This window comes from Eptatretus burgeri, chromosome 2 (assembly GCF_056783735.1).
Source record: "Eptatretus burgeri isolate ZD-2024b chromosome 2, Ebu_testis_v1, whole genome shotgun sequence".
Taxonomy (NCBI): Eukaryota; Metazoa; Chordata; class Myxini; order Myxiniformes; family Myxinidae; genus Eptatretus; species Eptatretus burgeri.
Window position 1 is genome coordinate 90,586,128 of NC_140962.1, and position 14,489 is coordinate 90,600,616.

General features: G+C 42.8%; 2 protein-coding genes and 1 pseudogene across 4 annotated transcripts in view; 1 reads left to right on the forward strand and 2 right to left on the reverse strand.

Annotated features, from left to right (window-relative positions):
• LOC147032543 (centrosomal protein of 83 kDa-like) overlaps positions 1-14,489 on the forward strand; it is a 120,910-nt gene that overhangs the window by 59,315 nt on the left and 47,106 nt on the right. For all 3 annotated transcript variants that reach the window (XM_085870273.1, XM_085870274.1, XM_085870275.1), the window contains 2 exons: positions 9,488-9,580; positions 9,823-9,954. In XM_085870273.1, coding sequence (XP_085726399.1) covers positions 9,488-9,580; positions 9,823-9,954 — 225 coding nt within the window. The remainder of the gene's footprint in view (positions 1-9,487; positions 9,581-9,822; positions 9,955-14,489) is intronic.
• NAA10 (N-alpha-acetyltransferase 10, NatA catalytic subunit) overlaps positions 1-14,489 on the reverse strand; it is a 164,178-nt gene that overhangs the window by 1,582 nt on the left and 148,107 nt on the right. Inside the window, exon 9 of the mRNA XM_085870279.1 lies at positions 7,961-7,999. Coding sequence (XP_085726405.1) covers positions 7,983-7,999 — 17 coding nt within the window. The 3' untranslated portion in view covers positions 7,961-7,982. The remainder of the gene's footprint in view (positions 1-7,960; positions 8,000-14,489) is intronic.
• LOC147032545 (signal recognition particle RNA) lies at positions 653-794 on the reverse strand (annotated as a pseudogene).

A 14,489-nucleotide genomic window follows, 5' to 3' on the forward strand; every position in this document is an offset into this window, starting at 1 on the left:
CGAAAAAATATTTTCACGAAAAATATAAGTGACCACTATATTCGTTATTGTTTTCTGTCTGTCTGTCTGTCTGTTTGTTGGGTAGTCGATCCAGTCGAAAAAAAAAAAAAAAACTTAAAAAAAAAATTTTTTTTTTTAATTTGTTCTACCCTTATTATCAGTTTTTCCGTCGATATGTTTGTCTGTCTGCCTGTTCGTTCCAGTGCTCCGTTAATACAATGGCGATTTCTATGAAACTTGGTGGGTAGGTTCATACCATGACCTAGTTGTGTGCAAATGAGAAACGTTGCTATGGACACCACCGTTGCCTAGCAATGGGACTTTGAAATTTTTGAAAAATCATTAAATTATTTTTTCGAAAATCAAAAATCGAGCGACTGTGAGCAGTACATTCAGCCATGTTGTCAAAAATTTCCAGCCGAATCCTATGAAAACTGTCGGAGAAGATAGACTTTGAATGAACCCTGGTCGAAAACAATAAAAAAACGAAGTTCGTTATATCTCAGAGACTTGTTGTTGTTTGTCTTTCGGCTGCTCCCGTTAGGGGTCGCCACAGCGGATCTTCCGTTATGATCCGCATACTGATTTGGCACAGGTTTTACGCCGGATGCCCTTCCTGACGCAACCCTGGTCGCGTCTTACGACACAGGGATATGGATTGGGTTTCGCCATGAGTCCGGGCTGCCCTACACCCTCTCATAGCACGGCCCAGTGCAGAGCTTCCCGTCCTCAAGCGATCCTCCAACCCAATCCTCCGAGTAGCCGGATTACAGGCGCACGCCACTACGCCCGGTTCGTTATATCTCAGAGACTATGAGTCAGATATACATGAAACTGGTATGGTAGGATCATGGTATGTCCCAGTTATGTGTGAGAAAGAACGGTTTCCATGGACCCCTCCGTTTCCTAGCAACGGCCCACTACCCATGTCCGCCTACCGGCTTGTCTGTCTGTCCCGAGCATAGCTCCATGCGTTTTGATCTGATCCTGATGAAATTTTGCTGGGAGGTTTATATCATGATCTAGTTGTGTTTTCCTGAGAATGGGCATGGTGTGCCCATTATGGGCGGAGCCACGCCCCAAAAACTTGTTTTTAGGGGGTAGCCGATTTCAATTTGCATCTTCTCTTCGGGGGTTTGTCGAATCTGACAGTGGTTTCGGTATTTGGTTAGCACAATGGCACCTGCATAGCCCCACGGAGCTCGTTTTTTTTCATTTTAATCCCAAGGTCAAGGTCAAAAGGTCACGAACTTAGAAAATTGCGATTTTGACATAAAAAAATGCTTCTCCGAGGGGTTTGTCGAATCTGGCAGGGGTTTTCGGTATTTGGTTAGCCCAATGGCACCTGCATAGCCCCACAGAGCTCGATTTTTCATTTTCGTCCCAAGGTAAAGGCGACAAGGTCACGAACTTAGAAAATTGCAAATTGTGTTTTTAGGGGGTAGCCATTTTCAATTTGCATCTTTTCCTAGGGGGTTTGTCGAATCTGGCAGGGGTTTCGGTATTTGGTTAGCCCAATGGCACCTGCATAGCCCCACGGAGCTAGATTTTTTTTTTTTTCATTTTAGTGTCAAGGTCACAAGGTCAAGGTCATAAACTTTTTTTTTGACATAAAAATCAGACGACCGCCCAAACTTTGAGAGCTAGGATGACAATATTTTTATGCATAATCTTGAGGTCATTCCCCACCTAAATTCTTGAAACCATTTTTCTCTATCTCGAACACCTTGCCCAAGGCGCCCCCTTCAAGTTTGTTTTTACGCTGATTTCATCAAAGTATGGATAATCCGAGGAGTGTGAAATGCCATATAGCCTATATGACGTTATATTGTTCCTGGAATGTTCCAGAAGAAGTTTTGCACCAAAGGTCATAATCCTTGATCTTTGACCTTTAAAGTTCACAAAGGTCAAATTTTTAAAGTTGTGGGAATCGAACCGAGTTTTCCACCTTCGACGAACTAACTCCATTAAGCTATAGCACGTATCCTGCTTCCTTATTTTAATGTCCACAACATTATTTTGGGACCTTTAAAGGTTATGCAAAGGTCAAATTTTTCAAGTTGTTGAACGAAACCGGGTTTTCCACATTTTGCAGCTAATAACCTGTCACTCGTACCACATCATGTTGATCATTTTTATAACTTGGTCAAACATTATCACATTGTCTCATCCTTGACTTCTGAAACTATCTACATCGTCAAATACCGCTCATGAACCATCGTCGTCTTCAGACTTGTGTTGTTTATCCTTAATCTGATTAACATCCCTGCTGCTTTTTCTTGTGGCAGTTCTCTCAATTGGGTCCTCTTTTCAACTAATATCCTTTGGTCTCTCCTATTTCCATATCTGGCCACTTCATTTTCTAACTGTATGATATCAGCCTCTAAAGAGCCATTGTTGTATTTTTAACATCGGTAACATTTGAAACAAAATGCTGACAAAACACTGTAATTTGTGCTTTTGTGTTGTCCCACCATACCTCTAATGAAGAAAAAGAGGCTTTTTTTTGAGAGTTGGATAACCCAAAAGGTATAGAAGCCTTTTTTAAACTAAGTATCTTCAAGAAGATTGGTGTTGAATTACCAGTACGTACTTTTATGTGAGGGTTGAGAGAAAGAGAGGCCCATGGTAACCAAATGATGATTGGAAAATAAGGATGGAAAGTGAACTGGAGAGAAAACAGCATTCCTGAAATGCGAGTTTATATACCACCGGTCAAGTCTAGCAAAGGATGCTCTCCCATTAGCCCAACGTCCCCACGTATATTGAGATTCGTTGGGGTGACATAGCCTCCATGCATCTAAATACCTATTGCCGAAAAAAAATTAGACAAATCAGCATAGGATTTGCGGTGAGGTTCTGCTGTATTTCTGTCTAAAAAGGTTTCGAAGGTACAATTAAAATCACCCCCCCCCATGCAAATACAATCATTGAGATCAATTAAGCGAAAGTGTTGATTAAAGACAAAAAGAAGGCTCTTCGTTCTACACTCTCACTGGGCGCATACACATTGCATAGTGGAAAATGGAAATTATTGATGACCAGTTCTCGAGAGATGAACCGGCCTTTGATAACCTCTTGGAAGTGGCATGATTCAGGTACTCGCCCAGGTCTGAATAAAATGGCCACACCAGCGGAAGAAGATGACACATTATTAAAAATGCACTGTCCCTTAAAGAGGCGACACCAATCATAGTCCACATCTTCAGTTATGTGTGTTTCCTGGAGTAAAAGTACATCTATATGTTTACGATCAAACAAACTTTTCACTTGAATCTGGCGGTTGTGACTTACACCTCCGCCGTTCATATTGTTACGGTTGTGGAAATTCGCATTACACCATAAAGGGTCCTCAGGTGAGATATATCGGTAAGTTCATGTGTCGTTAGCCCAAACACGTTGTTTAGAGGGAATATATGTGATCCATTCGGGCTGCGATTCTTCAGTTAGCCGTTTTTCTTTTGCTGTAGTTAATTTGGTGCAAGAACAACAATGAACATCGCCACAACCAACATCTCAACGATCACGCCATTCACTACACGACACCAACAATCATGCCATTCACACCACGACGCCACCTTCCACAACTACGCTACCACGTCTTCGCCACTCGCCATTCAGCGAGCACCGTGCGGTCACGATCTCCGCGGGACGGATGAAACGGAGCGGAGTGGCAGCTTGAATATCTCCCGCTAAGATCTCCCGCCCAAAACGCCCGCGCTTTGGCATGGGGGAAGTGTGATTTGAGCCAGGGGTCAAAGGTGAAAAAAAGGTGGGGGCCTGATTTTGGGGGAATAATTCCCTGGCCCCAAGCCAAAACTGACTTTCTTCGTCCCCCGCACGGCGCGGGGAGGGGGGAACGAGAGGGCATGCCCCTTTTTGGGAAGCTTCCAGAAAGCAGGTGGAGCCAGAAACGCAGCGGGGCGAAGGGCGGAGCCCCGCGCTACAAAATGGGCGGACGAGGAGGGTTGGTGTTCGTCTTCTTCTGGTTCGGGTCATCTGCTAGTTGTTCCTGCAAGGTCTTCTTCTTATTGTTCCTGTTCGTTGTACGAGCCTTTTTGATCCTGGCGAGCTTGTTGTTCCTGCCGAGCCCTCGATCCTCGTGCAAGCCCTGGAATCCCGTTAGCGAGCGCGGAGATAGCGCCGGAAAACCCCGTCCGTTCCCCAAGACCCCGTCCGTGCTGTCGAGCGGACCACACGTGCGGCGTGAGGCACGAGCTCGCGGACCACGCCGGATGAGCGCGGAGTTGCGGTCACGAGAGAAGGACTCGACACACAAAGGGAAGTCGCGACTTCCATTTTCTTTTGGGGTTTGGTGTAAATGTGTGTGTGGCGCCAGTCTGGTCAAGTAGAATCGTTTAAGTGTTCCTGTGCTCGTGTAAATTATATTCGGTTGTAGCCCTGCATTGTGTCCTTGCTTTTGTTTATTTGCTTTGATTGAATACGTGTATGAAAACTGTTGCTGACTGTAAATACGTGCCTTCCGTGTTTCCGAAATAAAAGTGTGCTTGTCCGATTGTTCCCCGTTTTGCTTCGTCTTTTCCTTTTATTGAATCTCCATCCTGCATCACGTAAGGGATTTGTAGTGGGTTTCAACATCCTGGTAATTAATCGGAACCGTCAAGGCTGACGATAACTCCGCTCGGTTATCCCTGTAATACGGAACGAACTGCTTAAGCGGTTCGTGTCCGGAGTAGGCCTGTGGCGTGGTCCCATCCCTCGGCAGATTACCCGTGCGAGTACCATAGGTATATCGACTTTCGGTGATTTACCCTATCTCGCGCGGGTGGACTGCGGACTGGGTGGTGGTGGGGTTAAAACCCCACCCGTGACTGGTTTCTGGCGGTAGTCCCAGGAGGGTCACGACTGAATTGTCTGTTTCGGTGGGCGAAGCGGCCGCCATTTGAGTTGCGTGGCCGATCACACGCCGGACGGACCAGAATTCGCAACAATATTTAAGGTTCCAAAAATTATCTTTTTCATGGTTTATCCAAAGGCTTGAGCGGTTGCTGAGAAATTTCAGTCCCCGCTTTTCTAACAACCTTTCGAAGATGATGAAACTGTGACTTTGTTAAGTTGAATTCATCAGGCTTCCTCATGATGTCTTTTTCAGCTTGAACAAATGAATTTAAATCAGGAAAATGATCTTTAATCACATTTCGGTGTCGATATGTTTCATTCAAAAAGGCCAGAATAAGTTGTGGAGCTATGTATGACTGACACGATGAAGATTGAGACAACCCAGTCACCTCAGCTTCGTCATTTGATTCTGAAAAATCGGACCCGGCCCCACCTGGGTCATGTATATCTGTCTGAACAGTCACTATTTCATGCCCTGGCAACTCTGAAGATTTGCCAGAATGTTCCTCAACTTTACTCTGGTACTCAGTACGTTCAACCGGAGCAGTAACCTCAGTTTCTTGCTCTTGAGGGCTGATATTCACTGGCTCAGTTGAATAACCAGGATAATGAGTGGGATTTTGAATCAATAAAGGGGTTAGGTAGTAAGGACTGAAACACCTCAATTCTGCTCGGTCTTAGCAGGAAGTGCTGGTGACGACTTGCTAATGAGCTTTCCATCAACATCAGCCTCACCACCTGCTTTACTCGTCAAATTTCCAGTGTTGCACAGTAATCCTTGAAAATCATTTTTCATTAATCGAACCAAAATCGTTCTCCCGAGTCTAAATACAGCTTGGAGATCTCTGAGTAACACATTGAGGTGCATCCTCAACGACACATTCTTTGTCCAAAACTTCCTTTTTTACGGTAGTGTTGGAACTACTAATGTTGGATGCTCTTCATTTCTTTGTCACGGCAACGGGATCCTCCACCATCTCCACACTACATGCAGCAACAGCCAAACAATTTGGGTTGTCAGGGGAGATTTCATTATCTCCTAAAGTTGAGGTGTTGTCTTCTTTAGGATTTGGAACTGGAGTAAAACCCTGAGTCTTCTTGTGCGAGGAAACAACAGGAAAAGTCTGGGTATTAGGAGTTACTCTATTCTTACTCTTGAAACCGGGGTAATATCTTTTTCACAGTCAATGTCGTCATGACCTGCTTCACCACACTTTACACAAGATACTTTTGGACCATACCTTTTCACATGTCCAAATAGTCCACAGTTAAAACATGTTAACGAGGCTGAAGACGCATACATTTGGTACTCATACTTGTTCAAAGTAACTTTAAACAAAATGTTTAGACCGGTGTCGTCACCTCGATCGGGAAGAACCAAATAAACCTGCCGTCGGAAACTCATAACAAGTTTAATCCGTTCATCTCGAGCTCTAAAAGGAATCAACGAGATTTTCGACACAACTGTTCCGTATCGTGACAGAATACACATCAGTTTGTCATCTATATATTACTAAAACTCTCATCTTGTATACACGTATGTATTGTTGCGGTGCTGGGTACCGAGACACCAGCTTGTCACTCTGGGGGATTAATCCCCGGTTGCCCTTGGTAGAGCCGGACCTGGGGCCACCGCTCACAATTAACGTTATGGTATGGTGGGTTGTTTTAGAACCACGAACGCCACCCAGTCAACCACGAGTTCCAGTGTCCGCCGTCTAATTATTCCATTTAACTAGAGGTCATGTGGTTAGCTGAGTGGGGAGCGTGCCCTCGGCAAAGCACCAATATTATCTGATTAGATTTTAATTAGGGCGGCCGAACGTTTTAACCGCTGGTGCGTGCCGACGATTTTTTTTGGTCAAATATGTGGTAATTACCTCCCAGTGTATCTCGGTTCGAACAATGCTAGACCAATGAAGGAAAGGACAAACACGGACAGGTTGGAAATCGACAAATAATTTATTAATAATAAAATAAATGAATAGAAGGAACTTTTTATTTGCTGAGGTAAATAAAGAATTTCAAAGCAAAAATCAATCAAAATGCCAGGAAAGAGACAAAGAGCAGAAGCTTAACGGCGGTTGACTTACAGCTAATCACAGACAAGGGTACCCAACGGATCATTCAGGGGAGAGGGGAGGGGGAGAAAATCGTCTCGCTCACCAGAAAGTCGTCCGTGAAGCAAAAACGTTCTGAAATACGTGTGTGCATGTCACGTCTGTCACCAGCACCCAGCTTTGCCGTACAGCCTCTCGCGGGGCAGCCTTGAACGCCAGTCCACATGCTCGCTTGCCGTAGCTCTGGGCAGGACGAACCGTCTCGCTGTTGGCGCTGGCCAGATACCCACACGCGCGCTTCCTTCTCTTTTGTGTGCCTACACCCGCTTCTTGCTCGCTTCTCTCTCGTGCCTCTTTCGTTCACGCTTTTTATTATCTCAGAACGTATCTCTTTCTTCTTCAGAACGTATCTCTTTCTCTTCAGAATGTATCGCTTTCGCTTTTTCCTTACTCTCAAACCATATATCCTCACAGAACATCTCTCTCGCTTCAGAACGTCCCTCTTTCACCTTTTCCTCTCCGACCGTCTCTCCTCACAAAACGTCTTTTTATATCTTCGGGGCGTCTCTACAGGGTGCCGTCCGCCCCAAGCTCACCCCACCCCACTGGGGCACTGTTACCATGACGACCCGTGCGCTCTCAAAAAAGGTGGGCGTCGGAGCTCTTGAAAGAATGCTGCTGAGGAAAAATGAGGACTGGCTTCAGAGCTCGTGAAAGAATGTTGCTGAGGAAAAACGAGGGCGGGCTTCAGAGCTCGTGAAAGAAATGTGTGTGAACGTTCTGTCGTAAAGAAAAAAAAAGCTTCCTATAAGAGAGGGGATCTATCCTTAACCATTCTCAACGCATCACATTTAAGAATGCATTTGACATGTGGGTGGGGCTAATCTGAACATGCATTTAAGGAAATAACTGTCTGAGGACCTGGATGTGTAGATGCATTCATCAGACCAGATTCTGAAATCCGTAACAGTATGTATGTTCCCGAAATACAGGCAAAACGGTACAGGATAGCACAAAAATTTTCGTGCCACCTCACTCACCATTCTCCGGTGCTGTGCAGTATCAAGTTTCGTTCAAATCTGGCAACGAAAAAAATATTAAAAAATCAATTCCCAATTCAGACAAGAACTCTTTGGGAATATTTGATCAATGCAAACAACCTCAGCAGTATAGTTCACTGGAGCTATCTTTTTTTTTTCTTGAAATGATTTATTTTAAAATCTCAAACATTTCGTATAGACAAAGAACTATTTATTTTTGAGCATAAAATAAACATCGCCATTTTGATCTCATACTTCCTTGTTCATTAATGAATAAAATTGTATTTAGAAGATTACGCACAATAATTATTATTACACACACAATAATCAGTCACTATTACGGCATTTTATCATTATTATTATCATTATTATTATTATTATTATTATTTGATAGAGATTGCATTAGATTAGGTAAAGGAGAGGTTGAAGAAGATATTGTGAGGTGAATGGTGAATTTGGATCGGTAAATGCAGAGGGTGGAAACAGATCACGTAGTTACGGGAGGTGTATAGTTAAAACTTAATTTGTTTATTTATTTATTTTAAATAAGGATTGCGTAAGATTCTCAAAAGGAAAGGTTGAAGTAAAATCGTAGAGGTGTATGGTGAATTTGGAATGGTAAACGCAGAGTGAAGCTGATGTATCGATGAAAAGTACCAGGAAGAGGGTAGAGTGACACACTTGGTTTCAAGAGCTGTGTACAGTCGATAGGAAGAATTCAAGGGAAATTATTATTGTTTTTGATGGATTTTTGAATAATTCGATAAGATTGGAGAATGGAAGGTTGCAGGAAGAAATTGTGAAGGTAATGGTGAGAGAAGGTCAGCTCAAGTAGAAGAAAGATGGTGTGCCGGCAGAAGGAGGAGGAAGGAGAAGAAGAATCAGAATCAGTACTTGTGGGTATGCAGGGAGAAAGGACAGACGGGGTTATTGGGAAAAGTGGGGAAAATAGGAATTGATGGTAATAGGGAAGAGAATATAAATTAAACGATCCCACACCTAGATTGGAAGGACAGGTTGGCCCCAAGGAGCCCGACAAGACATGGTCGGCGAAAACTCACAAAAAAACACGATTTTTGAAACGAAACCGAACTTGGAACACACAGTAAACATGTAGGTGAGAAAATAAACAGTTAAAACGTGACAAATAACGACCCGAAACTTAAATTTGAGAAAGTTGGCAGAGACCCCTGAGAGAAGCTGCCGTCGCTACAAACCCGGAACCGGATATTTATTAAGCCTGCCATCTCACTTTCATTTCTCCATGTGCTCTTCCTTAATTAGCCCACACTTGTCTTCACCTTCCCTTTATCCCCTCATTGGAGTTTAAAATGCCTTATTGATTGTGGTGGAGGAAGAATTTTTAAATCAAATCTTCTGAATTAGTGAGTGGAATGGTTTACCGATTGGCTGCACACATCCAAAGGAATCCTGAAAGTGTGGATGAACAGATTTTTTTTCGTAACCATATCGGCGTTGTTTTTACCAGTGTGTTTGTTTGTTTTCTCCTTGACCCAATTTTTTTAGGTTCTTACTGAGCACAAGCTGGAGCTGCTTAAAGTGAAATTCCAGAACGAGCTGGAGGCTCCAATGAGAGAAACTTGCACAAAGCTGAGGCAGGTTAGGCTGCCTCAAGTTTCATCGCATGATCTGTCACTTTGCCTGCCTCAACCTTTCATTTATTTACTTTTTGCTGTTGGAGACCCTGGATAAGTTGATTGACCTAAGCAAGAAGGTTTTGTGTATTTTGTTTGAACCAGAATGGGCTTAGGATCCAACTGTCTTGTCTTGCACAAGTGAAGCCCACTGTATTCAGGAAGCCTGGCGGGCATGGGGTTGAAAGTCGTATGGTGTGCATGCAGGATTGTGATTTCTATCGCAATGAATTCAACAAGGTGCGTTATGAGTCGACGCTCCTCAAGGCAGAATTTGACCACCAGCAGAAACAGCAGACTCAGCTTTTGGAAGAGAATCGGTTGAAACATCAGGCTGAGGTCAATCTTTAGATTTATTGTTTCTTTATCTGTTTATATTTTATATCTTGTATTGTTTCATGTTATTCATTTTAAAATTTTATTTGTGCACTCCATTGCCAATGCGCAGCACTTGTTTTTTCTTTCCATGCTGCTTCTGCCCAGCTTGACCAAAACTAGTCTGTGCTGTCACCCACAAGCAAAAATGTTTGAATTGTTAGTACAGGTAGTCGTCAACTTACGACCTATGCGACTTACGACTGTTTGACTTTACGACCACTTTACGACCATGTAAAGTGCCCCCCCCCCCCAAAAAAGTTTTTTTTAATTTTTTTTTTTTGTATGTAACATATATGTTGTTCGACTTACAACCAAGTCGACTTACGACCGATTGGTCGGAACCAATTGCGGTCGAAAGTCGATGACTACCTGTATATTCAAAGACAATGGTGTAGAAACTTTTACCTGATTTCAACTTGCATATTTTTCGAAATTAAAAATTTATTGGGGGTGGATGAGGTAATGGTCCAGGGGCAAGGCCTGTGAAAAATGGTCTCACTCAACCCACACCACATACAAGGTTTGGTGGCATTTTCTGTTATGGCCACCCTTCTGGAACATTCTATGTTGGGTGTCACACCAGATTGTGGTGTAACTTACTTACTTTCGCTGTTGTCTGTGGTGGGGTCGGCTCTCAAAAGGTGTCTGAAATCAGGGCGATGTCATTCTGCTGTTATTTAATACAATATTTTTTGCAGTATTGCTGGCAATCTGACATAACTGAAGTGCAAATGGAACAGAACACAATGCTGCATCATGCTGTTATTGGTCATAAATGAATCTGGTTATTCGTCTTACGGGGTTTTGGTTGGGTTGGGTTGGGGTGGGGTGGGATGTGTGGGGGAGGGGAAGGATTTTGTTCCAGCCTTCAGTTCTGTTGTTGCACTTACTTTAACTATGTAACACTTTGAGCATTAAATATCTGATTGTAGATATCTTACAAATAACACCAAATATAATTGATTCACACACCATTATAATCCAAATAGAAAACAAATTTTGGTCATTTAAAAAAAAAAAAAATTCTGTCATTAATAATGCAATTTTTTTCATGAAACCTCTTGGAAAATTATAAAACAATTATAGAGGTAAGAAAAATACCTCTAAAATCTTTATTATCGAATTACCATGATCACCAAATTGGATTTATTTATGGTGAGGCTGTGATGCATTAAGTCCTGCAATCCAGCTCAAATATGTCAAATTTTTAAAGAGCCATACCATCTCAAAATGGTGGCTCATACATACTCAATAAATTTTCACTAAGAACAGAGTTGCTCCCCTTTGACAGCACTGAATTAATCACAGATTTTCAAGAAAAAGAAATGTATGTCATAAAAATTCCCCATCTCTGGCATGGGGTGGCTAATCGCCAGCTTCATCATCCTCTTCGTCATCATCTCCAAGGTTCCTTGGGTTTTCACAGGTATCAGTCATGCATGTACAGGCCTCAATTTTCAATGTTCCTCATACAGAAGTCCATTCACCCTTCAAGTACTATCAGAGTGACGGCAGGCAGTCTTGGCACAGTGGCAAATAAGAAGCTCGATAAGACCTTTTTGTGCTGGATCTTTGTCCATCATCTTGGGCTGAATCATAAGCTGCGCATCATCTGACATTTCCCATCCACTGCTAATAGGATCGGGTAGGTTTTGCTTTTCCCGAATAGCTCGCCTCCACATAAGTGTCTCATAGTTAGCCCGTTTAATATGAAGAGCCAGGCTGTCTGATGTAGGTGGAAGCCCTTCATTTCTCAGGAGAGATGATAGATAGAATGACAACCCCCTGTTCTTCTGACCACCAGAATCTCCTTTGATAGCCCAGTATCAATGGCCTCCATGTCATCGTCGGAGGAACAGTGACCCATTCTGTTTAGTAAAGTGATCAGTTCTTTTGATCCAGTTATATGACGTACTGCCATGGCAAGACTTGTGTGCTTGGGGGGTCTTGACTCTTGCTTGTGACGAGCAATGCAAAATATCTCGTGCAACCATGAGTAGCCTTCTCTCGTCTGACTGATTTTTGCATTCCGGAGTAAAGTTCCAAGCATCATCACTCTTATCAGTGCAAATAACCAAACGCAGGAAGCAATATAGACTGTCTGTTATAAGTTTTGGCTGAAGCAACATTCAAATCTGCAATATCATAGGTTTTATGCAGATTCCATTACACTGAGCAGTGAGCAGTATCATTCCGATCAGAATTGTCGCAATCTCTTTCATCACAATCATGTAGATGCACCGAGTTCAGACGAGCTAGATGCTTGTTTCAAAGATGCATTCAGAACATTCTGTAGAGATATGGAACTGCTCTACACCAGTTGTGGTTGTCTTTTAATGTGGGGCTGGTGGAATGCCACCTCTTCTTCAGAATGCCTCATCATTCTGAGCTTCAGCTGCTGCTTTGTGTAATTGGCTGCCTTATGTGGGTCAATACCTCATACCTCAAGAAGAGACTCATATTTGTTGAGAATGCCATCCATATCATACGCCTTGCCAGCTTCTAATTCAGGTTTAACATCGTTAACCAGTTCATCAAAACCACTCACATATTTGTCTTCATATGCACTCTCCTTTAAAAGCTTGATGCTTTATGTTTGTCTTGCTGGTGTAGTTTGAAAAGCATACGTTGTGATATTTGGCTTCTGCAGTCACAAAGCCATTGCTCATACCATGGAGCTCATGCAGCATCCCTTTATCACCTTGAGCTTCCGCTGCATGCTCAATTGAATGACAAACTTCAAATGTGCTGACATTCAGCATTTCCGTAACCTTTTTGTAGGACTTATTTTTGCAGAACTGGCACCTGGCCCAGTTCATGACATTTCACTGAGATCTCCATCTTCTCCCTTGTCTGGATTGCATCTGTCATGTTAGATCCTGATGCTTCTGAAGGAGAATGAGATGGCTCACATCTCTCCTGAATGAGATTCAGATTGTGCTTGCAAGTGCACGTCTTGGAGCAATTTGTGTGCCAGTACACATCTGTAGTTTTCAGTACCTCTAATTCACGCAGCAAAGTTGATGGCACTCATCTTTCCTACAATGTCGTGCAGAAATCAAGTCTCTGTGGAAGATTTTTTTGGCCTTTCGAAAAACCTCCTCCATGTTGGGAAAACGGAAAAACCTTAGACCTCTGCATCTCTGAAACCGCACCAAGGAAAAAAAAATGAAACTTGGCACGTGGCAAGTCCTCCTCATGGAGAATGAGTTTGATTTTTTTAATGATGTTATACATGCCTTGGCTATGACGTCGCAATTACATATGTAGAACGCTACATCGGATCAGTCTGAATATCTTGGAGTGTCATCTGAGGAGAAGATGGTCCACAGAAACAAATTTGATGACATTATCGGTCACGTGATTCGGCTGCCATATTTTTTTTTTAAATATTACCTTCAAAAAAATCTTCTCTGAAGCGGCTGATCAGATCAAGGTGAAACTTTACACGTATGACCGCCTATCCATGAGCAACTAGAACGGGCACTCATAGAGCGCATACCTTCGCCGCCACTACTTTTTTTGTTCTTGGTATAAGTGTGGGGAACTGGTTTCATATGAATGGTCTTATGACACAAACCACATATCTATAATGTCATGACCCCCCCCTGACTTTCGGGGGCTACGGACTAAACAACAATCGACTCACGTCGTTTTGGCGAGTCGTCACTCGCAAGCTCGGTGAATACAACGTTTCAACAAGAGAAGGTAATCTCGTTTGATGCTGGTTTCATGCAAATCGAATAAGAATTGACTGAGTTATGCCGAAAACCGTATATTTTTCAAGGGCGTGACCCCCCCCCCCGACATGTTACCCCAACCGGTGACGTGTTATGACGTCATTGTGTCACAAGATTGGGCATTAAATTCTGAACATTTTGGTGCTGGGTTCATGTAAAGCGGACAAGAATTGACCGCGTTATGACAAAAAAACGCATATTTTTCAAGGTCGTGACCCCCCTGACCTTTGACCCCTAACAGGTAACAAGAGTATGGGCGTCATTGTGTCATATTGCATATCACAAGATGAGGCGTTGAATTCTGAACATTTTGGCGTTAGTTGCATGCAAATTGAATAAAAATTGACCATGTTATCGTAAAAAGACGATTTTGACCTTTTCTTCACCTTGACCTTTGACCCGAGCGATCCCAAAATCTAATTGAATGCTTCCTGGCTAATAACCAATCATCCCACCAAATTTCATGCAATTCGGTTTAATACTTTTTGAGTTATACGAATCACAAGATTACAAATAAATAAATAAATACACGCCAACCAAACCATAACCTTTCGCAGAATGCGAAGGTAATAAAAGGTTCACATATTATGTCATAGGTCACATGATTTGGCAGCCATGTTGTATTTACCATAAAACCCAAAAAATATCTCCAGAAGGGCTGGACAGATCGAGGGGAAACTTCGCACAAATGTTCCCCAAGCCATGGGTGTACAAGTTTGTTCAGGAATAATTGATAGGTCACATGGTTTGGCAGCC